Source organism: Hirundo rustica, chromosome 9, assembly GCF_015227805.2.
Source record: "Hirundo rustica isolate bHirRus1 chromosome 9, bHirRus1.pri.v3, whole genome shotgun sequence".
Classification (NCBI taxonomy): domain Eukaryota; kingdom Metazoa; phylum Chordata; class Aves; order Passeriformes; family Hirundinidae; genus Hirundo; species Hirundo rustica.
Genome location: NC_053458.1, coordinates 22,566,189 through 22,592,009, shown reverse-complemented (window position 1 = coordinate 22,592,009; position 25,821 = coordinate 22,566,189). Strand labels below are relative to the sequence as shown.

The 25,821-nt window shown below is 42.1% G+C and overlaps 1 protein-coding gene and 1 long non-coding RNA gene across 4 annotated transcripts in view; one reads left to right on the top strand and one right to left on the bottom strand.

The window, feature by feature from the left end:
* The window catches only part of CRB1 (crumbs cell polarity complex component 1), a 99,538-nt gene that overhangs the window by 14,608 nt on the left and 59,109 nt on the right, over nucleotides 1–25,821 (top strand). For both annotated transcript variants that reach the window (XM_040073201.2, XM_040073202.2), the window contains exons 2-5: nucleotides 12,384–12,968; nucleotides 18,619–18,814; nucleotides 22,366–22,505; nucleotides 23,851–24,033. In XM_040073201.2, the coding sequence (XP_039929135.1) occupies nucleotides 12,384–12,968; nucleotides 18,619–18,814; nucleotides 22,366–22,505; nucleotides 23,851–24,033 (1,104 nt within the window). The remainder of the gene's footprint in view (nucleotides 1–12,383; nucleotides 12,969–18,618; nucleotides 18,815–22,365; nucleotides 22,506–23,850; nucleotides 24,034–25,821) is intronic.
* Nucleotides 8,171–25,068, bottom strand: LOC120756661 (uncharacterized). 2 transcript variants are annotated; one of them, XR_005702201.1, is made up of 5 exons: nucleotides 24,977–25,068; nucleotides 20,811–20,883; nucleotides 10,874–10,951; nucleotides 10,326–10,432; nucleotides 8,171–9,132 (listed from the first exon to the last, which is right to left on the bottom strand). It is a non-coding gene; the product is annotated as an uncharacterized LOC120756661 (long non-coding RNA). The 2 variants fall into 2 exon arrangements; XR_005702200.1 differs by lacking the exon at nucleotides 10,326–10,432.

The window sequence follows — 25,821 nt, the reverse complement described above, 5'->3', positions numbered from 1 at the left end:
TCTGCCACACATCTCTAAGATTGCAGTGTGAAGAAAATGTTAGTGAAAGCTTCTTAGGAGACCAGAGCTTACAGAAATAAACCTCTCTCGGTCAATTAATACAATTTTTTGATGACAAGGATGAATCAACATATGCTAAGAGTAAAGTGAACATTCACATATGCAGATTAATGCTCACCTGGTTAATTTTATGGCTAATTTCATATGTTTAATCATAATGACCAAAGAACAGGTAACACAAAAACAGAACAGAGGCAAAATTAGCCTAAAGAGTCAAGGCAGAAACAATATGCTTCCATTTATCCAGAGAGAAAATTAAGCTTCAAATGCTTCTGCATGAATTCACTTGATGAAGCATGGTCTCGATACAATTAAGAAAATGGCACAAAGGAAAGGTCTCCACAGAAGTGCAGACACTTCTGAACCACAGAATGTAGCATTTAGAATAAATGCTATATTGGATGATTATACTCCAACTGCTCTGGCAAGCTGAATGACAAACATTTTGGTGCTTCCTTCCTACACTTCTATGCCTACAAGCTCCTTTTATTATTAATGGTATAATATTTGCTACAGTAGGCTATCATGGTCAAATCAATACCAAAGTGCCTCAAAAAGACACCAGAGCTGAACCCCTAATTAAGTACAATATTTTGTTCCTTTTAAATGAGACGCTGTTTGAGGAGTACAGTAGCAGTGCCTTGTTCTGTTCAAGATATCTATAATTAATAACCCAAATGATCAAAGGAAATGTGATCCTAAGAGGAAATGGCTTTTGAGGATCCCTAGGTATTAAATACTGAGAACTACTTCTCAATCTGTTCTGCAGCCTCTCAGCACACTACGATGTGTGATGCCCTTTGGGGTCATAAAACAAGCCCCATGATAGATACCTCCGAAAAAAAAAATGCTCCCAGCAATACAGTCACTAGACATTTATCACTTATTCATTATTGCCATGATTTTTTATTTTTTTTTCCCCCCCTGGCCAGACCCTTACTGTCACACAGATCGCCTTTATTTATTTAGCATAATTTAATATAAAGCAGGGCAGGATGCTGCCCTATAATGTACCCTATACTGGCAGGTCTGGACTGGTATTGTGAGGAAGGCCCCTTCCCCCAAAATAGGGTATATGCCTTTTGTTTTTTAATCATTGTATGGCACCAAAGTTTCTTGAGATAGAGTAAGCACCTGGATGTCAAGCTGTGGAGGCTTTAGTTCACTGCTCCTGCTTGCTGATCCTGTTTTCCACTCCCCAGCCACAGCACCACCAACACCCAGAGCTCTCCCTGTGTCTTCAGAGCAGATCCATGTGAAACAACCGCCCCGTCACTGCAACAGGATGGCTAAATCTCATATCAGGGGAATAGCAGGCCAGAGCAGCATCATTGTCCTCTGGATCATCCTGAGGAGTGTGAGCACTTCAGCAAAGCAGAGGCATCTGTGTTCCCCGTGGAGCTGGTGCCACGCTGACATTGTGGCCTGGGGCTACAATTACAGTGGGCTCATCCACCAGCCACACAAACTTACTGTAATCTCCCCTCCCTGCCCTGGAAACACAAGTCTGCTTTGGATCAGGCCTCAGAGGAAGAAAAGGAGAATGCATGGTAAAAAATCTAAGGCAGGGAAGGGAGAACTAGGAAAGGAATGAGAGATGAGGAGTTAGATCTACCTCTTCCATACATTAAATAGATAGAGAAAATAAAGAAGCTTATTAATGGGGAAACAGAAATTTTAAAAGCCTTCAAGAAATTACTATACTGACTGCTACTGGTGAATAAACATTCATTCACTCATTTATTCATGGTTTAAAATTTTTCATCATTTTACTGGCAAAAATGGCACTGACCTAATTTTGATAAAGGCTTGCTGGATACCTCTTTACTTTTAACAGATATTTAATGCCCTAGGGGCAGGTGTTTTTATTCTAAAGCACACCATCACATTAAGCTTTAACAATTTGACTTTTAGTGATATTCTTCTCATATGGAAGGCTTATTTATTAGCATATTCTCCAAGGAAGGCTCCTGGGCATATCCTGATGCTGGTGAATATTACGGTTTTGTTTTACTTCTACAGTGAAGCATCTTTAAAAGGTTTAAGAGAAAGGTGTCCCTAATTATATAGTGGGTTTTCAATACCTACTTTTCTTTGGGGTCAGTTGTTCCTCCTCAGTGCTTCTGAGCCTGCTCTGGAAACAAAAAGTGGTAAAACAATGAAATAAATTCATTCTTGCTCTGTTACAAGTCAGTAGAGTTTTTAGGATGCTACAATACAGTCTGCAGGTCAGGAAAGCTGCCACAGATCTTGTGTCAGAGCCATGACTGTGTTCACTTTCACGGGTCACTGAACTAGTGTTCAAAAGGCCAGCCCTCTGCAGTTCACATGATAATATCCTTCTGCTGGGCCTGGGACTATTTCTGTCTGTATGAATTCGGTGAGGGCAACTTGTGCAGTGATCATGAGCTCACGATCACATCACAATGATGTGCTATGGCCGTGGCTCTGAGGGGAAGCTGCCCTCAGCATGGAGGCTCAGCAGGACAGCTGAGGAAATTCAGGTTGTGCCAGTTCCCTGTGACACTCCAGCCTGTCCCAAAACACAGGAGCTGCGACTTTCCCCAAGCGGTCTTGAAATCCCAGTTGGTAATTAGTTCACGCAGAGCTAATTGTAGGTGACTTCTATTGAAAATAATTTTGCACATAACAGAAGGGGCTGGAATGTGAACTCTTCTACAAAGTTCATGCTGGAAAAGCATGGCCTTGCTTTCTCTGTACTTACTGCCCATTGTAGCCACACTGAAGCTTTCTTCTGAGTCCTGTGGCATTTAAAGCACAGTGCACTGCATTTCCAGCCACATAATACTGATCTGTCACAGGGATAATTACTTTCCTTAAGTCTGGGGAGACGGGAGAAGCAGCATCATGACTTTGATATGCTGCAGTTTGATGTTATCAGGAACATCTAGTGCTCAGTTGTGTTACTGAGAACTTACTGCAGGCAATCTCAACATCTGCACACATCAGAACATGGCTTTGCACTGAGTTGCCCTGTGTTTCAGGCTGCTATGATGCATTTCTAACCATCAGGGCTTTAGGTTTATCCAGTTACAACTCACAGAAAGACATCATACCTGGGTCAATGTTACAGATATTTGAGGCTACATTTTAAAATCAGCATCTTTATGTGCCACTGGATTACCAGAATCACTGCTTCATGTTCTTTTCATATTAAAAAAAGGAAAGAAGCAATGAATAGCAGAACTACAACTAAAGGAGACTGAAGAGGTGAAGAGGATGTCTTACAATGCCTTTCAAATGCACATGGACACAGAATTTGGAGATGAAATCAATTTTGTTGATAGTCCCTCAATTTTTAGCCCCTCTACAGGAGGAATTCTAAGCAGCATTTGGCAGCATTTCTGAGTGCTTTTTCTGTCCTGTGTAAGTGGCGGAGCACAGTGGGAGCTCAGCTGTTTGCATGTTCTCACCTAAACCAAACCTCAGTGCTGCAGGTCAGCAGTCGTTGGCCTGCTTGATAGACAGCATCCCCGGCTCAGCCAAGCCCTCAGCTCCTTCCTGAGGCTACGTTCAGGAGGAGCCAGGAGTTCAGTGGCAGCTGGAGGCCTCTGTCTTATAAAAATGCCTTAAACTCTTTCCAGACTCTGCAGAAGCTGTGAGACCTTGTGTCTCTCAAGGTGAGATTTGGCCTCTTCAAGAGACAAACAGCTCCTTTGCTCCCTGTTTTCCACTATTTGGAATTCACACAGAAGCAACTGGATTTCACCCAAACTCACAAACTGACAGTTTTATGCTCTGTAACTCCCTCTGTTCCTGAAAATCCCTCCTGATGCAGAGAAGGAGACCATGCTTTGGTCTTTCTGCAACCCTTTCTAGCTCTGGCACTATTTCCCTTGTTATTCTGCCAGGCATCCACTTCCCAGGTGTACACTTCAGCCTTCCTTCTTATCACAGCTGCAAATTCAGCTGGTATCTTCCCAACTGCAACCACTGATTTCATCTTTCCTCTTCCCCAGCACCACTTTGCACCCCTCAGTGTGTTCTGATATTGGGTTTACAAACAGCAGACTGCACTTCCATTAATTTTACAAGACTTGATATATATGCTTGTGGCTTTAGGGAGCAAGGCAGGAGCAACACTTCTCACAAAGGCACCACAAATCTACCCATCCACACAAGTTCATCTAGGCACGCCAAGAAACCTCACCAAAGGCAATCCAGGATAACATTTTAAAGCATAAGACATAATTCACACCCCTAACTAAACCACCTAAGGTTTTCTCTCTTTATTTCTGGCAAAACCTTTGATCTCACAGGAGAGATCTTTACACACATGGCTCTGTATACTGAGGATGTCTCCAGCTTTAATGAAGCCTTAAGAGCAGTTCAGGCAGGAAAGATATTGATTGAATCCTTGGGACAAAGACATTTAACCCACAAAATCACCAAATCTTTCCTATAAGCAACAAAGCTCATTACCTAAATAAAACTGCTTCAGGTTTTGAGCAAAATAAATTTTCTACGTTCTTTACCTCTGAAGAGCTGATGGAAAGGCAAGTTTGAAGCTGGCCCGCAGGTTCCCACAACCATGTACTGCAGTTGCTGCTTACCTGTCTATTTATCTCCTACATCTCTAGGTGGAAGAGTCCTGTTCTGTACTACTAAGAATAAATTCTGCTGTGACCTTAAATAAAAAAAAAACAAAACAAAAAAACATCCAGCACTTCTAAAGAGGCATGGAACATCTCATTATACTCATGTTGCTTCTCTTCTGCAGACTTAGAAGATAAAAATGAGGGCAAATATAATGAAACTCTTAAAGGGGAGAGCTATTCAGAGAGAGTGTGTACAGTAGCAAGGATTGCACAGCAGAATCAGTTCAGTTTCTATATCTGTGTCCACATCATTTATTGCAATGGATATCAGCTGCCTCCTGGCGTTATCCGCCACTTTTCTACATCTTAGACTAAAAAAACATCTGTGCACAGTAAAAGCAGGATGATCACTCTACACTACCACCTTAAACTGCAGTGCTGTAGTGCTAAACATAAAGGTAAAGAAGCAGAGCATAAAATCTTCCCTTCCCATTAGAAACCAGCCTATTTGCATGGCTAGTAGCACTGTGCCTTGACATCCAATTGAACCAAAAATCCTCCAAATTCAATGCATAGGAGCCCTGTTGAACTCCTGAGCCTGATTCTCCTCCTATTCCCAGCAACAACACTAGGGCATGATGCCACATACAGTGAAAGCCAAAAGTTATTTACATTTAGCAGTAAAGAAGGCATTTACCTCATTTTTGTTTGTTTCTTTGGGACAGCTGGTGCCATTGCCGTGGTGCTCAGTGCAGTCAGTGGGTGCTGTAAGGGCTGCTGCTGCTGCAGTGCTCATGGGGTAAGGGAGTCTGGGGTGGCGCAAATGTTAAAAGACGGTGAAGGACAACAGCCAGCAGCAACTGCCTTTATTCTCAGGAACCAGCAGCAAGTGAGCGTGAACAAAAAAGTTTAGGGAAGACTGAAATGGAGACACTGCTTTAATAACCAGTTCTGCAATTTCAATCACAAATAGCTTTAATCCTAAAGTGTTGCCTAAACAACATTTTAAAATTTTAATGCTATTCCACTGTTACTCTTACAGTAATATACAATAATTTTTCCTCAGAAAATAAGTTAATTTACTTTCCTTGATTTTGCTGATACAAATGTACCTAAAACCAAATTTGGTTTTTTTGACGGCAATGGAATATTTGTGTAACCGCCCTGTTTCTTTCCCGCCTGTGTGTGGTGCCGGTTACTATGGTAATAAAGGTGATTCAAGATTTAAAGCTTGAAAGTGGTTTCTATAACAACATGCTAGGATGTTTTGGACACACAACTGAAGTTAAAGATTCAGCATTAACTCTTTATGACCACAGTATTTGCAGTATGTGCAATATTTGCACAAGCAAGTGCTTGCTTGTTTGGCGAAAGTTTGATCATCCCTTCCCACAGCAGGATTTTCCATTGAGCAGATTGAGTAATAATGATTCCAGCTGTGGATAGAGCAGGCTGGGTCTGGGGGGCTGGTGATTTACTCACAGGTGAAGCTTGCAAAGGACAAATGGCACCACAGTAACTACAAGCCACTCATTACAGTGAATAATTAAGATGGTAATACAAATGTATTGAGAGATGGAAAAGGGTAAAATTGTATTAGTGCAACACTTAGAAAGTCTGAGACCGTGGAAAAACTTAAATTATTTGTTTACATGGAAAAGCTATTTTGAGGGCTAAGATAGCCCCTTACCTGGCTCTGTTTTATCCAGAACATGGTTTCCCTGGCCTTTCGTTCCTCATCTGCCAAATGCAGGAGTGACATCTTTGCCTTTCAGTCCAAGGTAAAGGTACCTGATACCAATCTCTGTCCCTGCTAATTATGCAGCTGTGCTTCTCTCTTCCCTAGCTCTTCATGATACATCATGATTGAACATCTACCTGCACATCCACAACCTTCTAAGGCTGTCTTTACAGGGAAGTTATCGTCATAGTGATGAACTGTATTTTTTGTGGCACAGTGCGCTGCAGATAAATGGAGATAGGATTAGTTACACCAAAACCACAGATCCTCAATGCAGCAGTAAATGCCTTGGGCAGTATTTTAATATTTCCAGTTAAATGATAATTATTTCAAGATCTCAGTATAGTAACAGAGCTTGATATTTCAGTGACACAGATTCACACACTTGTTTTAGAATCCCAAGGGCAGGTTTCAAACAAGTAATGAGAGAAGCATTGAAGGTTCACGTTTGACTCCAGCCACTGGGCCATCTAAACCCTTGCTAGGATCATGTTGTCCTGTGACTCTTTTGGTGAGCTGATTTGATGACACTGCAAGCCTTTAGCTGTGAACAAATGCTGTATGCTGGTTTTGATTCAAGAGAATCCAGACTGAAGTAACAGCACTAAGAGAGGCAGTGGTTGCTTCATTTGTGGTCTAATTTCCTTTCTAGTGACTGACCACCACCAAGATGTCTATTATATATGCCATTCCAACAAATTAAAAAACAAAACCAAAACAAATAAACAACAAAAAATCCCAAAATAATAAAAAACTCCCCAAACTCACAGGTAATGCATTTTCTGATGCTGGAGTTGGTTTTGTTTGTTTGTTTTATTTTTATAGATCCAAACATTCTTGCTATTGCAATTCAATCCTTCTTTCCTAAGAGCATTTTTTAAATTTAATCTCTCAACTCACAAACCAGGGGGTTTTTGCTATCCATTTTTTTTCCCAAACGTATGACCTAGTAAAAAGTCAGGTTTTGTGAACTGCTTTATCTGCACTGGCTGGTGTAGCTTCTTAGTTTTAATTCAAATGTGTAAAGTAATAACTCCTTGGTTTTTTTTTTTTAAAAAAAAGGTAAGGAATACAAGTCCTCGAAGCACAGTAAAATCATCAGTGATGATGACTATATGGGTATCAAGAAGTTCTCTATCTTATCATCTATTTTTTTCCCCCCTAGAAAATAGACCTGCTCTGTTTAGAAGGTCAGAAAATCTTGCAGCATATGTAAAAGATTCTGAAGTTGTTAGTGTTGAGAGCTTCTGTGAAGCTCAGAGTCCTCCTTCAGGGGCAGAAGGCACATCTGAAGAACAGCACTGCAAATTACATGCAGCCTTCAGACACGATGACATGATTAGCAAAGTGCAGGCATGGCCACAGCCAAATGAACTCTGGTCCATAACAGCGTGATTAGCAGTGATTGAAATTTAATTTTAAACGCTGCCACTGATTATGATATTTCACCAGCTCTTAGGAAGAGTCATGTCCTGAAAGAACAGGTCTTTGCTGAAAGACATTTCTGACATAAAGAACCCAAAACAGATTGCAAAGGATGTATCTGGGAGTTTTGAGTGGCTGAGATTGCTAATTGTCAGAATCTGGGATCATCAATTCACTTTACTTTTGATCTTATCGACTTAACTTAGAAGAATATTTTGAAAAATGGACATGAACTCAGTAAATCTCTGATTCAAACAGGATCTAGGAAAAAAAGCCCCTCAAAATTGTCAAGAAAGATATGCAGATGAGCTTTTCAAAATTACCTGCTTTATTGAGGAACAATAGTTTAACAATCAGATTATCTGTGCCAAAATGCTTTGGCCATTTCAAAATCCCTGCCCTGTTTATGATAACTTTTCCCTAATTCAATTTTGGCCTTCTAGCCTCATTGCCATGCATTTCTAACATCATAAAAATTGTTTTGTATCACTACAGTAGTTTCTGATCATTCAGAAACCTTTACCAGCCAAAACCATGAACTTTTAGTGGTGATTAGCTATATAAGCTCAATTATTCATACACTAACAAGATCACTTCAATGAATTTAAATAATCTTATTCAGGAGCAAAAAAACAAAGCTAAAACTGTCTTTTTCTTGGCATTTCTTATATGAGGTTATTTGTGCCAGTTCTGTAATAGCTGCAAGCGTGGCCATGTTTCTGGTAGTAGGGATGATGTGCCAGTAGATGGCAAGCTTTACTGCAAAGAATTTCACTGCCAACCATCTCATCCGCATCTCAAGAATTTAACCATGGGGCAAAATGCTTGGCACTAAATCCTCTCATAATTAGATTAATATACCACTGTTTATAAAGAGACTGATCATTACCTCAAGTGTCAGTCAGTGTAAATCCAAAGCAATCAGCATTTTAATTCCATTTTTCCTAACTTTATGTACAAGTTTTAAGACTCTGTCAGAACAAGTCACTGCTGAAGTGACCTTAATTGCTTAAGAATGAAAAATGACTCCTCTGAGGTAGAGCGTGAGGCTTTTCCTGGTTACCCTTCTGCAACGTGGCCAAAAACCAAACTCCACTGAAACATTTCTGTCCCTCTGCAGCTCCTTCTGGGAATGCAGAAGAGGACATCTGTTTAAACTGAAACAGTCCTTGCATCATCCCATTGCATCACAGGGCATGCAGGAGCTTTCACCTGCCATACTCTTCATCCTCCTTCCATGCAGCTCTCAGCTCAGGAGGTTCCCAAATCCATCCTTCCTCATCATTCCAGAGCAGCAGGGGAACTCAGTTTCCACAGGGCAGGAGGGAGGTAGTGCGAGTAACTTAACTGAAATAGGTGGAAAATAGTGTTTGAACTAGCAGACCAGAATCCAAGGATTGGCTGAAGCACTCACATCATTCATAAAAAAAAAACCAAAAACATGGAAGTGTCCAGGTGAACTACAAACCACTTGATAACCATGGTGTGATAATTGCACAGCTTTGATGATCACCTTTTTGAGATGCAGTTTTGCTGCTGAGACAAACTGCTATAGAGAACTGCTATAGAGTACCCTTAAACTCTTGATCCCAGCCTTAAAACCATAACTAAGCTAAAACTCAGCATGGTTACATCTCCGCTAAGACCTTCAGAACTGTGTTCCTCAAAAACTATACAAATAATAAAAACTATGGCACAATGCATTAGAATAAAGACAGAATGCCAAAAAATGTTGCTCTTTCACTATAACTTGTACAAATTGGACAAGTGTATCCTCTAGGGAGTACTGAATTTATTGCATTGTCTGTTGGCAATTTCTACATAAGAAGTCCATTTTATAGAAGCTACAAAAGTTGAAATTAAAATACTGCTTAAAAACAAAATCCAGGAAAGGTTTTCTGTTTCGTGTTTTTCCCATAGGGATGTCACCCTGGAGACAAATTGCTTGCCTTCACTACATACAGACAGTGCTTTTAGGGCTGTCTTTCCTTTTCCCTCATCTTCCCTCCACTCTTACTGCCTCCAAGAGCTATGAAGCTCTTTAACCAGCGCTCACAGCTACTCTTGCTAGCAAAACTGCAGACTGGCAAACATGTCATGTCCTCACACAGTCATTATAACAAACTGAGCCTGTTGCATGCAATTATCTCAAGAAAAGCAGTAATACTTAAATAAATTGCTTCTCATGTCACTGTGATCCTGTGTAAGAAAGCACTCGAATGATTGACCTCACCTCTTGTAGCTTACACAGTACAACAGTTAGACAATATTATAACTTGATCATAATTAACTTCTTCAAATTTGCAATGTTTCCCCAAACCAGCACTTTAATGAAATTTAAATAGGTGTACAGTCTGAAAGGAAAACTCTCTAAAGTTGTGTAAGGAAAATGCAGGATGCATTAGTTTCTAAGGAACCTAGTTTTGCTCATTTTAACTGTAATTAATAGATTGCAATAGATTGCAGGCTAAAAAAAACCAAAAACAACTAAATGCATGGGTAAAGCACAAAATTATGTAAACCAGGACATCGGAACATACATGATAGTGTGCTGGGGAAGAGAAGGGTCCAAATTACTGTTGGCAGTGGTGCAGGTCAGTTCATGTGACCAGTGTCTTGAATTTCTGCATTCAGTGAGAGCTCTGACCTGGAGCAAGTACAACCAACACCACATCAGGATGAAATACCTGCTCCCCGGGGATGGTCATTTTTAAGGCGAGCTAATCCAAAAGTACTATTTTTGTTCTGTTTTCCTTCAGAGAACATGACACTAACATGACACAACACTGCACTTCTCCTCCTGCTAATCAATGTTTAGCTTGCTTTCTATGTATTCCTTAAGACCACTGTTGGTTTTAAATCATGGTGTCACTGTTGCTATCAATGTTACTACATAAATCTCTATTCCTCTTTTTCAAACAAGTATTAATTAGTTCTTTGGCTCAGTAAATGTACCTATTCATGAACATCAAGTTCATTCAGACTGATGCTTCTAATTCTCAAGTGGCACTGCTGCACCTGTGTACACCTCAAGTCAGAAAGCACAACAGTCTTGCACAGATAATTTTTCAGCCTTTCCATTTATTACCTTAGTGTCAAATCTATACAAGCAGTCTTTCCTAAGTGAGTTAAGCCTTCTGACACTTTCTTCCTCCACTTCCCCCTCCTAGGAGAAAAACAGATTAAATTGTATTATATATTAAAATGCATACTGTGGAAACACACCACGACCAGCCAGTTCATATTCTCTGACACTCCCCTGTGGTTGGTTGCTATATTCAGGTGACCAGCCCTAGCCTCTCCCTTTTCCAGGAACTGTCCCAGGCCTTAATCAGCATTGATCTAACCCCAATTGAAGTCTCCATCTCTGCTCACCACTTCTCTTTCAGCACCCCATCTCCATCTCTACTGTGTCTGCTCTCCAGATTCTCAGTTCAAGAACTGGGAAGAAATCACAGACTACTGGTAGATGGGCCTGAATCCCTCTGAGAAGTTCAGCTCATCCAACACCCTGTTGGCACAAACACTCACTATTCTGCTACTGTAGAAGACACATACCCTCCACATATCCAAACAAAAACTCACGAGTGATAATAAAAGATGTTTACAGGACTTATATGTTACAGGATGTACAGATAATTTGATGCCATTTTGGTGCTCCAGCTTACAAGTCTTTCTCTTACAAATTGCTTCTGTCCTAAAGAAACATTCAGCTTCATTTCACAGTCTTGGCCCAGATACAGCTGCTTCAGTGTATCCCAGACCTGGGTTCAGAACAGTGCTGCTAACAGCTCACCCTCCTTGACTGGGAAGTGAGAAGTAGCTCTTGCTATTGTTATTCTTTACAGCTGTGAGGCATCTCCAAGTGGCCTTTAATTACTGACAGAACCTCAATTCCCAGAGGGAAATCAAGTAAGGAACATCTTTACACCATGTTCACTGTGTCCTTCCAGCCTTGGAGGCTGGAAGGCTCTCACAGGGCTGTTTTGCATCTCAGGTGTTTGGCAGATTCTTTGTAGTGGAGATGCTGTACGCCTGTAAAATTACTATTTATAATCAGCAAATCAAAATCAAGGTGCCTGGGGTTTGAACTGTTTATTTAAGCTATAACTGCGTCTGAGTCATTTAGCTTGTGAAACCCAATGCAAAAAAAATCTACCACAAAAGAATGGTACCATCACAAAAGTGGTATTGAACTAAAATGAATGCTTCATCTCCTTTCTCTAGTAACAAAAGAAACCCCAAAATCTTAAATATACCTAAATGTGTTCCATATAGTTGGATATCAGTTGACAACAAACAATACTGTCTCAACTATACTCTTAAGATAGTGTTAAACAATCCTGACACTCCAGATCATGGCTGTTGAAAGAGGCGAGAACAGGAAATTACAACCTACTCAAGTTTTCATAATTGTTTTCATGCTACATTCATTAGTCCACTACTGCATCACACAGTTACCAGTCCTGTTTTCTTCTCACTAGCCGGCAATTGGACGTGCTTTTGAGACATAGCTGTGTTAAGACCTACACTTCTCTCACTGTTGGTTACTGCCAGTGCTGTGGAATTCCTCAGGATTTTTTGTGTTTCTTTCCTAGAATCACTTTGCATGAGGAATGATTCCAGGTGCCTGTCAAACTCTTGCCAAAAGAACTCTACATGTGTTGCTGGTCATAAAGATGACCCCTGCCTTTGTGCAGATGCATCAGTGGACAGAGTGGAGGAACTCTGCAACAAAACCTTCAACCCCTGCTCCTCCAACCCTTGTCTCCAAAACGCTACCTGCCTGGGCTCTGCTGGAAACCTCAGCTTCACCTGCAAGTGCCCCGCGGGGTATAATGGGCCTACCTGTGAAAGAGCCGACAGGGACTGTGACACCAATCCGTGCGAGCACGGGGGCACCTGCCAAAGCGGCCTGGCAGGGCCCACCTGCCTCTGCAGTGCCGGCTACACCGGGGCGCTCTGCGAGAGAGACTTGGATGAGTGCATCTCCGAGCCGTGCCGCAACGGAGCCCTGTGCAGGGATGGCGTGGATGAGTATTCCTGCTACTGCGTCCCGGGCTACCAGGGCAAGCACTGCGACCTGGAAGTGAACGAATGTGCCTCGGATCCGTGCCTGAACGGGGCGACGTGCCTCAACCAGATAGGGTACTACGACTGCATCTGTCCCCTTGGCTACACAGGTAAGCCCTATTCAAGCAACTTTTCCTTTGGGTTGTGTAGAACCATCATAACTGGCATTTCAGGTTCAGCTCCCTCACCCACACTTGTATTTGGTCATATCTGCATTACCACCTTCAGCTTTGGCACCAGCAGCCGTTGATACAATACGGATAGGCACATCACTGTGAACTACTGATAGCAGAAAGAGAAGGGTTAAAGAAATCTCACATTTACCAAAATCTACACAGCAGTTTTGTGAACACTAAGCCACAAAACAGATGCAAAGTGGCATCTGTCACAGGGCTAGGTGGACTTTAATTTTAAAAGAAATATTCTCAAATGCTCTCTTTGGAGTGCTATATCTGTGGGGGTTTGGGGTTTTTTGGTTGTTTTTTTGTTTGTTTGTTTTTTCCCTGAGGATCAAAGCCTATGTTTGACAGATTTAAAAATTAGATCCAAGTAGACAAATTTTACCCTTAAACTTAAGACATCAAATTTCTCTTATCTGCCCTTCCCAGAAACAAAGAACTCATTTACAACTAGAACATTATTTAAGTTACATAGAAAAGTGTTATGTTCCCAAACTGCCCATTTTTTGATAATCACATTTTATGTAGCTCTATTTTTAAGGTACAGGTGTGATTTTTCTTCCCTACTTCCTCTACTGGAAAGCATATAATTCTTGTTGGAAGACAGCTCCCTTCAAATTTCAAAGCTGTATTCAGGGGTAGGACTGTGAGAGGTAGCACACTGAATCATTAAAAGGAGAAAAGGGGAGGCATTTTAGTGATAGATTGCCAGTCAGGTAAGCAAAGGAAAAGAAACAGTCACACAGCAAAAAGAGCAGAAAAAACAGCTATTGCTTCAAGTGATTCAAATGAATAAGAAATAAGAGATGTGGTTTACAGCTCCATCCCTAAATCCCCATGCAGGAGGGAAAGTCAGAGGTAAAAAGCAGCTTTCCTGTGTCTAACACAGCACTCGTTGGAAGGCAGCCCCTGGTTAATATCCCTTATGAGTACAGAGAATGTTATTTGAAGGAAGCTTGTTACCTTCCTGCCACCCTGCTGCTGCCAGGGGGTGTCGGAGCCCAGGCCAGCTGAGGAGAAAACTACACAACTGGGGGAAAGCCGAAGAGCAGAAGGAAGGAAAAACCTATTAACAACCAGCATGGTTACTCTGCAATGATCAGACTTAGCCAGACCTCCTGTTGTATTCAGGAAACTGTATTTGTTTAACTGGCGTTGTTAGTGGGGTCCAGGCCTGGATCCACAGCCCAGAAACTTGGTTTGAAAGAGTCAGAATATATAACTTAGACACAAAGGGAGAGAAAACATAATGAAATAGTAAAGCCCAAACAGAAAGAAATAAAAATTTAGGTCAACACAAACTTCTGATGGAAACTCACTCTGCTGGAGTCTCTCCACTTTCATAATGAAATTCTGCTGTTTCCCAAGATGATGCTCTTTTCTCTCACCAAAAAAAGTCACCAAAGCTCCACACTTTGCACAAGCAGAATTAAGAAATAAGGAGAGGACCAAGGAAAGAGAAGAGGTCTAAAATACACAGCAGAAGGGGCTTCAGCGTTTTGACATATAGCTCCAATATTCCTTCCAGCAGCAGAGACTAATCATAGGAATTCTACAGAGGGGTAGCAGACCATTCCTCCAGCAGTAAAACATCCGCTTTAAAAAGCTTCTTAACAAAATGATTTATCAGAAGCATTCTTTTTTGATGTTTTTTTGCACCTTGCTGTGAGTTGCGCTAAATGCACAAGCCAGAGGGATTACTGGATGAAAGCCTCGAGGTGTCCCCAGTGGTAATAAAACCCCTCATTTACCCTGCCAGGGGACCTTGCCAACTATTATTATCCTGGCCTGACACCATGAATTACTGTGGGAAGTCACCCAGCCTCATCTCATTTCCCTAAGATGTAAAACCGGGTTATATCTCTTGATATGCAGGTAAAGAAGGTGTAGTAAATCTGTAGCTACAATGTTAACCAAATGCATGAGTTACTGGCTGCTGTTGCTACTTGTTTCATGGACTAGGACTGCTATTTTGTGTGATTGGTATGCTGCCGCACTTCTTAAAATAGCTGAGAAATGTCACACATAATTCTCATACAAATGGAAGAGGTTAGGACACACCAGCCAAAGACTGGAAAATTTAGCATGAAATCTGCAGTTTCTATGATAATGTTCTGCATGTGTGAAATTATTTACAAGACATGTGTCACGCAGCTGTTAAATAATGAAGTTCAATTAGTTTGTTGAAGTTTTTTTGGCTACCCTAATCAATTGCATTTTCTCCTCCTCTGGACTAATTGCACTTGCTTTTAATTCACGCCAACAGAGTATGGTGTAAGAGCCTGTTATTACCCACAGCTACGTGCATTAATTACCTTGCTGAAGCCAGTCCTCCATTGCCAGTGAACTCTCAGGAGTGCGTGGCAGTTCCAAACCCCAGTCTCAGACAGCAAAAGAAAGCGTTTCAGCGGCACACAATATAGGTGCAATGAGCTGGATTTGCTCTTTGTGCAATACCTTTAACTATGAGGTAGCCATCGCTGTGATGATGCCTGTAGAATTTGAGGAAATTACTCCCGATAGATCTCCAAATTTTCATTCAGTATTCTCATTAATAATGTATGTGCTTGGCAGATATTAAGAACAGATGCATCATAAGTAAGTCTTAGGCACTTAAAGGCAAGCAAAGGCACAGCAGCTCTACCACGGGATGAAAAACCTCAAGTAGAGGTGTCACTTCCCAAAAAGCTCATGTCCATGTCATTGTGGATGTAACAGCAAACAACAGTCTATCCAACAGCAATCGCCAGTTGTGCAAAGCCTGTTTCCTTCCTCAGCTTTTCGTCTTCAAACCAGGACTCCCCACCTTATGTCATAGCCAGCTCAGGTATTCAGCTCTGCTGAGATGCCCAAGCTCAAAAGGGACAAGCCTTGACCAAGGAAACACAACTTCTCCTTCTAATTTTTGATGTAACTATCTTCCTGTCACTTCAAGCCTGGTACCTATAAAATAGCCATGTGTCATTCTCCATCCAAATAATGGCGCACAAGATTACTTTATACAGATTGAGGAATTTGGGGACAGCCCTCTAGACCTGAGTACTGCATTTTAGTGCATGAGAACAGAAAGGGTGACCTGGTTACCAATTTCCAGCCATACAAAAAATATGCAGGTCCTCATGGAAGGACACTGAGCCTGCAAATCCCTATTACCTTTGACCAGAAAGTGATTTCTTTTACACTCTATCTGTAGGCATGCAAGTTTGAAAATACTGGCTGTGTGTCCTCCATCTTCACTTGCATTTACTTTTTATTGACTGGGGCCATGGAAAGAAGGGCACAGTAGGACTCACTGGAGAAGCAAACAGTATGAGAAATAACCTTGGTTCTTCAGAGAAACTGCAAAAGTTAAGAATGTGACTTCTCCCCACCTTCCCAGCCTTTCAATTCAAACCATTTGTGTGGTTTGGTATGTGCTGAGATGCTCAGATGCTGAGATGTCCTGCTTCAGGACACCTCGGGTGCCTCAGCTCGTGGTGGTGCAGCCCTGTGCAATAACTGCGACAGGGGTCCTTGGCGCTCTCCTTCCCGCCTGGCATATGATATTTGGCATATAGCATATTTATGACAGAATGTTAGACTGAGGTGAAAATGCAGATCTAATCTTTTCATCTCTCTTCTACACATCTAAAAGAGCCTGACAGCAGACTCAGCGGAGGCTAGGAAGGGATTCCCCCTGCCTGCATGGCAGATCGTGTTGGCTGGATGCATTATACAGGGAGAAGTTTTCTTCTGAGGCAACATTGCCGAAGGCAGGTTACTGGGCTTGATAGATTAAAGACATGAACCAAAACAACAACGCTATGTTCTCATGTTAATTGTCAGGCTGTTCTCAGGCCTGTAGTTTTAAATTTGGCTGAGCTGAGGATCACTTGAACAGGGCTTGTTTTGTCACATGATTTTTAGTGTTCGCAGTAAGCTGTTAACAAGCTCTGGCAGATTTACGGTCACTAGACACACTTCTGCAAACACATTGTTTATAATTACAGCGAATTCACAGGGCAATGACCACAGAGGGACTGCTTACTATATCTGGCTGTAACGTACATTACCATAAAGCCGTAAGAGAGCGTTCCTGTGCCGGGCTCTCGTGGCAGGCTCCTGCTGAAAGTAGTGGTTAGCTGAGCAGTGAACCTTGAACTGGGGGCACGCCACTTGGCAGCTTCCCCATCCACTATGTGGTCTCAAGAAACTATTTCTCAACTGCTGAAAATAGGAACTTTCACTTTAATGTTTAAAGACAATGAAAGTAGTTAAGAGTCAACATCTGCAATTTTTGGTTTGGCATTTTAAGGTATTTCCTGGTACTTATCCATAGTACAGATTTATTCTTTCAAAACAAAGATGCTCACAAGTATCAAAATAAATTATTCATGAAGTAACAGTGCTAAATATTATCAGTCTCTGTGTTTTAAGAAAGATGCTCCGCGTTATAACGTAAAAATTTCACAGCAGTACAGAGCTGACAAAAGGAGCATAAATAAAGTATTAGAGGTGAGCTCCCAAATAAATTGCAAGGGTGATACCAATCAAACAAGCCTGTTCCCTCTTTTGAAAGTCTATCCTATCATCTTGTACAGAAAACTTCACTTGTACAAAAAAAAAAAAAAAAAAAAGAAAGAAAAAACAACCCATTCTCAGGGCTGCAGTTTTAATTCCAAGTAGGAAATTCCCCTGTAAGCTTTTCAATACTGCTGCTACTTCAACAAGCCAAATAAAAAAATAAGGAAATTCACTTCAAAGCAGCTTCTTCATTATAATTTACCACTTTGCATCTGTTTTGTAGCTGACATTGTAGCTGCTAAAACAGACTGACTTGGCAGTTGAAAATTATTTGAAAATATTACTCTATTGCTCAAAACAGTAAATAAATGCATAAGCATACAAAACCCTGAAATAATCAAAGCTGCAAGGCATTAGATAGTAAATTTTCTTAGTGTCTCCTGGACTGTGCTACAGATAAGAAAAAGGAATGTATATTTAACCTGCCAACTATCACAAATAGCTGCAAAGTCATATTACAACTGATTTATTTCCAGCAATTATCTCTGCGGAGCAGCCCCAAGATTCTGACCCGCTGCAAACATGGCACCACAGACCCATTTACTGGCATATTGATAAGCCTTTAAAAAAAAAAAAATTAAGCAATAATCCATTGCTAAACAAGACTCTTCCCAATGAATTCAGTCAACTGTGAATTGTCCATTTAAAGGCCAGCTTTAAATGGACTCTTATGAGAGCAATAAACTGCTGGTCTCTTCTGTATTATGTAAATAGGATAGCACCTTTGTTCTAATGAACTGAAAATTTGTCCTGTCTTCATGTTCAAGCTAACAGAAAAAGTTATTTTACCTATCCTTGTGAAAACAACTGGCTTGTTCTTTCCTAAATTCTGCCAAGCCTTAAAAATACTAGTCGCGCAAAGCACATTGAGAAGGAAACGCCTTTAAAAACCAACTGCATTAAAAAAAAAAAAAAAAAAAAAAAAAAAGATTATGTGACTGTTGTACTTCAGGCAGTTCTTGCTGAGATTTCCAAAGCCATCTCCTAAGCCTGGGGTTTATTTTCTCTGCTTTTGAAGGTACGAACTGTGAGGTGGAAATCGACGAGTGCCTGTCCCAGCCATGCCTGAACGGTGGGACCTGCCACGATTCCCTGGGGAGCTTCTCCTGCTCGTGCGCGCGGGGCTTCCTCGGGGACCTCTGTGACACCGACATCGACGAGTGTTCCAGCCAGCCCTGCCTCCACGGGGGACACTGCACGGATGGGGCCAACGGGTAGGTCTGCCATCCTGGGCAGGGCTGAGCCCGGTGCTCCTGGCACCTGCCTGTGCAGAGGGGAACGCTACGGGAGCCCGCCTGGCCCAGTAGCTCGTTTCCTTCCAAATTCTACATTTCACTCCTTGGTCCTGCGCTAATTTCACTTTTGATTTGAAAACTATTAAAGAATGCCAGTCTGCTGTCAGAGACAATAGGACAACAAAGTATTTATGGCAAAGAGTGACTGAGAAGTGTATTTTTCATATCTGCACTTTAAATATTTACAGCACGCTGTTTTCCTGGCTGTTAGTACTGTCATTTAGGTATGAATTCTACTCCTAATGCTTACCAAACTTTAGTTTCCAAGAAATATGTGAGACTGTGTAAAACTGAATTTGCTAACAGCAGCTGCCCACACTGACAGACAGAAGGATTAGGAGAGAGAGGCAGAGAAAAACCGTAACCATAGTAATATATACCATTAGGAAATGTGTCAGAAACTTTACAGGTATATAGTACAACAGCTACTTGTTCAAAACAATCTGCAGTCCATAGGCAAAAAAAAATAACAATAGTAATAAAAACAAACAAACAAACAAAACAAAACAAACAAAAAAAACCCCACAACACAAAAACCACCAAAACAAAGGAGGATACAAGGCAATGGAAAAGTTAGATTCTCCAGCAACTGTTACTGGCCCCACACAGAGGTCCAAGCAGAGCTCTGGCATTCATTCAACAATACTGGATTTTCTGGCTCAGCACGAGCTTCCCAAACTGAACACGCATATGTATATAAGCTCAGTCTGAAAGTTCCCCAGTGTATTTGTGCAGGTGCTCCTCTTGCCAATATAGGATTTGTCCTTTCTTTTTTGTGTATTTTTCAATTTTTATAAAATGGTTTTGAACACTTCGTTGCCCCAAAAATCAGTCTAGAAGTCATGTCAGCAAAAGGTGTGCTTGCCTTGAGTGAGGGGGTAAGAGATCATGTTCTGGGAATGAGTTTTTGTGCAGTGGGGCGACATGGCACCAGCCTTGTGCAGCTTCTTTTCAGCAGCGCTGAATGGCTCTGAGCAGGACAAAGCAATGCATTATTTCCCAGTGTAGTTAAAGCATGACAGCAGTGAGAGAGGGTCACCTTGGACCTGACTCACTCACAGACCTGTGTAGTAACCTGGAAGCCTTTTGAGGATACATGTGTGAGGTGAGCAACTGGGATGTTCATTCAGGCCAGATTTAATCCTGCTCATTTTTCTCCTGGCTTTTAAATCTGAGGTACATGCAAGACCAATTTTAATTGGCTTGTAATACTGCAGGGTATCTGGAGAGCAACTGGAGCTCTTTCTGTATCTGTTATGTGATACAAAGGAATGGACAACAAAGCAATTCAAAAGAGAAGGGTGTCCAGCAATTCCCTTTCTTTTGTGTTTTTTTGGGGGAAAAGTGAAGAATTGTATTTAGGCAGGAGTTTTCCTTTTCTGACTAATCTACAGTACAGCTGAGGCTTTGGTCTACCAGTCTACCAGTTCTCACAAGGCAATGGACTTAGCACAAAAAGCTGTAAATATAAACATCAAGCTAAATTCTTTCACAAATTTCAGACTGATCTTCCAGTGATGTTTTACGAATGCAACAAAGTATGAGCTGATCTCATAAAGAAACATTTTAATGTAAGTAAACATTCTTATTTAAACTCAACAGTTTACAGACTTAGCTGGACGACAAAACCTAGTGTGCCTAGGCACAGAGGATACCTCTGCATGCTCTATGTCTGTTTTCCACAGGAAATATTCCCAGGAGCTCTAATGTCCATAGGAAAGAATGCCTACGTGTATTGCTTTCTGCAGATTTTGAGAACATCAAACAAGAAGTCAAATATATATGCTAGGTAGAGTATCTAAATTAACACTCTTACTACAGAAGCCATCTGCCTGCTCAGCTGTAGCCTGCTCACAAGCAGGGCACCATCCAGAATCCCTGAAGGTCAACAGCAATGTCAAATGCTAAAACTTACCCAAGAAAAAGGCACACGGGTGGGGCTGCACGTTAAGCAGTGAGTTCTGGATATTCCTCCCTGCTCCACAATTCTGAAACAAAGGGGAAGGTAGCTTGGACTTAGGCAGAAAAAAAAAGCTTTCACCACAAAGCTGAGCAGCACCAAACTGAAGGTACATGGGAGAAATGTGTGAAAAACTCAGCAGAAGAAGAAGACTTCAGGTTTGAGAACATATCTCAGAATAAAAATTATTTTGCTGATTCACATCTTCCTCATTACTTTTTATAGCCAAAATTCAAATGCCACCTGGTCTAAGTAATCTCTGATTTTGATTTAAGAATAATCCATACACCAGTAATAAACTGGCCTGCCAGAAGTTTCTGCTTATGCACACACTTAAACAGTGTAGTAAAAAGTTTACACTTTTTGGTCCAGGAGCCAGTTGTTCTCTGATGTTGCTTTATGTTCAACAATTTCACTTTCTCTTCACATATTTACTCCAAGTCTAGGACTTGGATATTAAGCACAGAAATTATCAAATAAGTATACTTATATCTTGTTCAGCAACATACTCTATGAATGCAATTGTACAATAATTGTGTATCACTTAAATGCAAAAGAAACTAGAAGAAATGTTTGTTTCCTAGAATTATTTTTAGGTCAAGATCATGCAAGCCTGCACAGTTAACTTGTTCTTGCAAAAGCCTATCTTTTCATATGACATGTAAAGTTAACTTTATACTTGATGACCAAAGAACAGGAGTGATGCTTTTTGTAGCACTCGGCTCGCCTGGGAAAAAAAAAAAAATGCAAACAAAACCTCCCAAACATTATTGATATCTGCACTTCGCTAATTTCTATATATACACTAGTTTGTTTACTTATGTTGTAGTCACATTGCTATCAAAAGGGAGCTGTATTACTGTTATTATTGGGACTAAGCAAGCAATTGACATTTTTGTTTTAACCTAACAATAAAAGGCTGGTTTTCAGGGGAAAAAAAAAAAAAACAACAAAAAACTACACACACAAACAAAACAAACAAACAACCAAACAACCACATTTAGTTGAAGAAAAAAAAAATTCCTTATTTTTGTGACAGTTCATTTTCTACCAGTCCAAGAGGAAGGGATACTAACACACTTACTGGCTCCCCCCTTTTCATTTTGTGAATAATGTTAAGCCTGCAAAAAAAAAAAAAAAAAAAAAAAAAAAAAAAAAAAAAAAAAAAAAAAAAAAAAAATTAAAAAAGTGTTGGAAATGCCACAAACCTTTTTACTCCCAAAAATTTTAAAAAAAGGAAGAAAAATGAAAGATCAATAATTCTTACGGTTGTGTCAAAACCAATTCACAAGCCGTTTTTTCCCCAGACAAAACCATATACTTCAGGGAAAAGCTCATTATTGGTTCCCAATTTCTGTGGTTTCTCCTAAAGCAGCAGATGGTGGTCTTGAGCTGGACTTGACCCTGTAAACTGCGAGCCAAGGCTACACAAGAAGCCTGTGCACATTTGGGAACAAAGCCCAGATCTCCTGACTTCCAGCCTGAGTGAACATTGCATTCTGTGTTGCAGGTACAGCTGCGACTGCACCGGGACTGGATTTATGGGCTCGCACTGCGAGACCCTCACTCCCTTGTGTTGGTCACAACCATGCTACAACAACGCCACTTGTGAGGACCATGCTGACAATTACACGTGCCACTGTTGGCCAGGTAAGCTCCAAATTCTTCTATAAATATTCCTTGAGTAGTAGCAGAGACTTCTTTTTTTTTTTTTTTTTTTTTCCCTCCTCCTTATATAATAAAAGGTTGAAGCTCCATAACCTCAAAAGTCTTCTATGGCCTTGTATTTACATGGGCTTCACTCATCATAAGGCAGAGCCCTTTGGGTAAGTTGCTTGCTTTTGCAGCTAAGAATTGATTCTCCTGTGCAGCAGAAGTGGGCAAAACAAAAGGCACTGACATTATGATAAGCCAAGCTGGGAGCCATCTCCCAGTTACTCAGTCTTTCAAACCATGTGAAACATGCATCACTGCTGCAGCTGACCCTGGTTTTAGTCTTCACTAACACAACCTTTAAACCAGTCTAAACACTTCTGTGTGGCAGTGGGCAGCGGACCCCGCAGGCTGCGTTCTCCAACAGGCCCACACCCCGGTGGGGACACAGACCCAGCGCTCCTGGGAGACTGCACAGCTCTATCAGCACACAAACTACAAGAAGTCTCTCTAAGGAGTTTATGTCTGTGAGCTTACTGGGGATGCAGGAGCACAGAGAGCACTGTGAGGCCTCAATGCCTCAGTGTTGTTGCACTACACAAGTCTTGATGCAACAGATAAGGAAAAATTAGGCAGAACCCTTCACATTTTCCACAATTCAGGGATCAGTGTGGCACTTCAACCTCCAGATGAAACACTTTACAAACACCAAATCATTTCTATTCCCTGGCCTCCTCTGCGTTCCCACAACCTAAGAGTATATTACACCACAATGCAGCGTGTTGTTACCCACACAAATCTCCACTTTACAGCCTAAAACAGACCCTAACGAATCCTTTCTGGCACAGCTCAGCTCACTAATGTGGAGTAGCCACAGCAATGTCCTGCTGCCAAACCCTGGCAGGGAGCTGCAAGGGAACGTTCACACCTTCAGCCACTATTCGCAGTGTATATTTTGGGGTCGGGAAGGGAAGAATTGCACACAAATGATAGAATTGTAGAACGGTTTGGGTTTCAAGGGACCGTAAAGGCCATCTAGCCTTCCTGTTCCTAAAAGAAGCCTACAAGAAATATGGAGAGGGAATGTGGTAACACGACAAGGGCAAATGGCTTCAAACTGAGAGTAGGTTTAAATCAGATATTAGGAAAAAATTCTTTACTGTGAGGGTGGTGAGGCCCTGGCACAGGCTGCCTAGAGAAGCTGTGGCTGCCCTGTCCCCGGCAGCATTTAGGGCCGGGCTGGCGGGGCTCCGGACACGGTGCCCTAGCGGGAGGTGTCGGTGCCCGCGGGGGCTTGGAGCCCTCAGTGTCACACGCTGACCTTGTGGCGGTGTCTCCGCAGGGTACGCGGGCTCCCGCTGCGAGGAGGACATCGGCGAGTGCCGCAGCAGCCCCTGCCTCTCCGGCGGCCTCTGCGTGGAGCGCTCCTGGGCCGGCCACTACGGGCTCGAACCGGGACTGCCGCCGGCCTTCCGCTACGACCGGGCCGAGGGCTACATCTGCCGCTGCCCGCCGGGCTTCGCCGGTAAGCGCCGGGTCAGGGGCGGGGGTCCCGCCGGGCAGGGCCGGTAAGGGCCGGGTCAGGGGCGGCGGTCCCGCCGGGCAGGGCCGGTAAGGGCCGGGTCTGGGGCGGGGATCCCGCCGGGCTTCGCCGGTAAGGGCCGGGTCTGGGGCGGGGGTCCCGCCGGGCAGGGCCGGTAAGGGCCGGGTCAGGGGCGGCGGTCCCGCCGGGCTTCGCCGGTAAGCGCCGGGTCAGGGGCGGGGGTCCCGCCGGTAAGGGCCGGGTCAGGGGCCGGGGTCCCGCCGGGCTTCGCCGGTAAGGGCCGGGTCTGGGGCGGGGGTCCCGCCGGGCAGCGCCGAGCCCTCGGTCCCGCTGCCGGACCCCGATCTACTGCCCGCGGCAAAACAACCTCCACTTGCGTGCACAGCTCTGTCCTTACAGAGGGAAAAGTGTCGAATTTACAGCTAACCACAGTCCTGAAAGAGATGCGTCCAGACCTGCCTTTATTCTACCACAGCCAGCACTACTTAGCACAGCCGCAAACCACTCGGGTTTGGATTGTGCGCTTTTAGGGCTACAGCATTGTTCTGTCAATTCCACCTGCTTGTTCTTTCTGAAGGAAAAAAAATAATTAATAGCTATTTTAATTTAACCAGCCTTCAATTTCTCATTCTATTCATCTCCCGAGCAGCTTTTAAACTTAATGTCATGTGAAATGCGTAACTGCTGTCTGCAACATAACAAGTACAAAAGCTTATGGAGACCACAGCTTTCACTCTAAATCCTTTACTTATTTTTCTTCAAAGTGGCATCGAGACTTGTTTTTGTTCCAGCCCTTCCCCTTAACTGTCCTTCCCTATCCTGTCACTAAGTGATGCTGTTGTTCTTTTGTTCTGCCTAGGAGACCATAATATGAGGCTTCTACCCAGGCTTTCAGCATCTCCCAGGCTGTCCCAAGCGCCCTTACCTCTTCACATGCCACTGCTTTCTCTTCACCTCCTTTCAGTGATGTCCAGACTTTCAACTTCTTTCCCCTCTGTCTTGTCCTAATTTGAAAACTTCTAAGCTCTATGAGAAACAGGTGTGGTTTTTTTATTAACCATGCTTTGTCCTCTCATTTCCTTATTAATTGCCTTCACTTGGCTTGTTTGCCTGATTTGGGTCATGAGTCTATGGGTTTTCTTCATATAGAGGAGTTACTCCTCCCACTCTGAAACTCTTAACTGGTCTGAAAAAAATGTGTGTCAGAATGTATGTAAATATATCAATCTTGAATCCATTTTTTGATCCATAATCTCATCATTCACAATGCAGGACTCTCCAAAGCATGAGGGAGAGAAATTTCTACTGACTCAATATGCAAATTAAATTACATTAAAAAAAAAAAAAAAAAGTAAGTTTAATTACATACATACCTGTTGGATGCTATCTATATAGCTTTCATGAGAAAAAAACCTCAGAATAGTTATTCTTACTAAACAGTTGCCCACACCTTGACAGGAAGACCATAAGCTTTAACAGGACACTTTGTAGCAGTAGCACTACGCATTTCTCTCTGGTCTTTCTCCTTCACCCAGGTCACCTGAAAATAAGAAGTTTTTAAAATGAGTCTCCTTGGCTGTCAGAAGCTTCACCACAAAAACCCTGTAGGCAGGACTGGAAATGTTAACCTCTGCTCTCGACAAGCAATTTCTCCAGTTACAGCCAAATGATAAATAAGCCTCTAGTTTTAAATTAGAATTAAAGAAGATTTTGGATTAGAGTTGATAGCAGTAGTGTGATTCAAGGTAGCAGGTGAGTCCTTGATCAAGA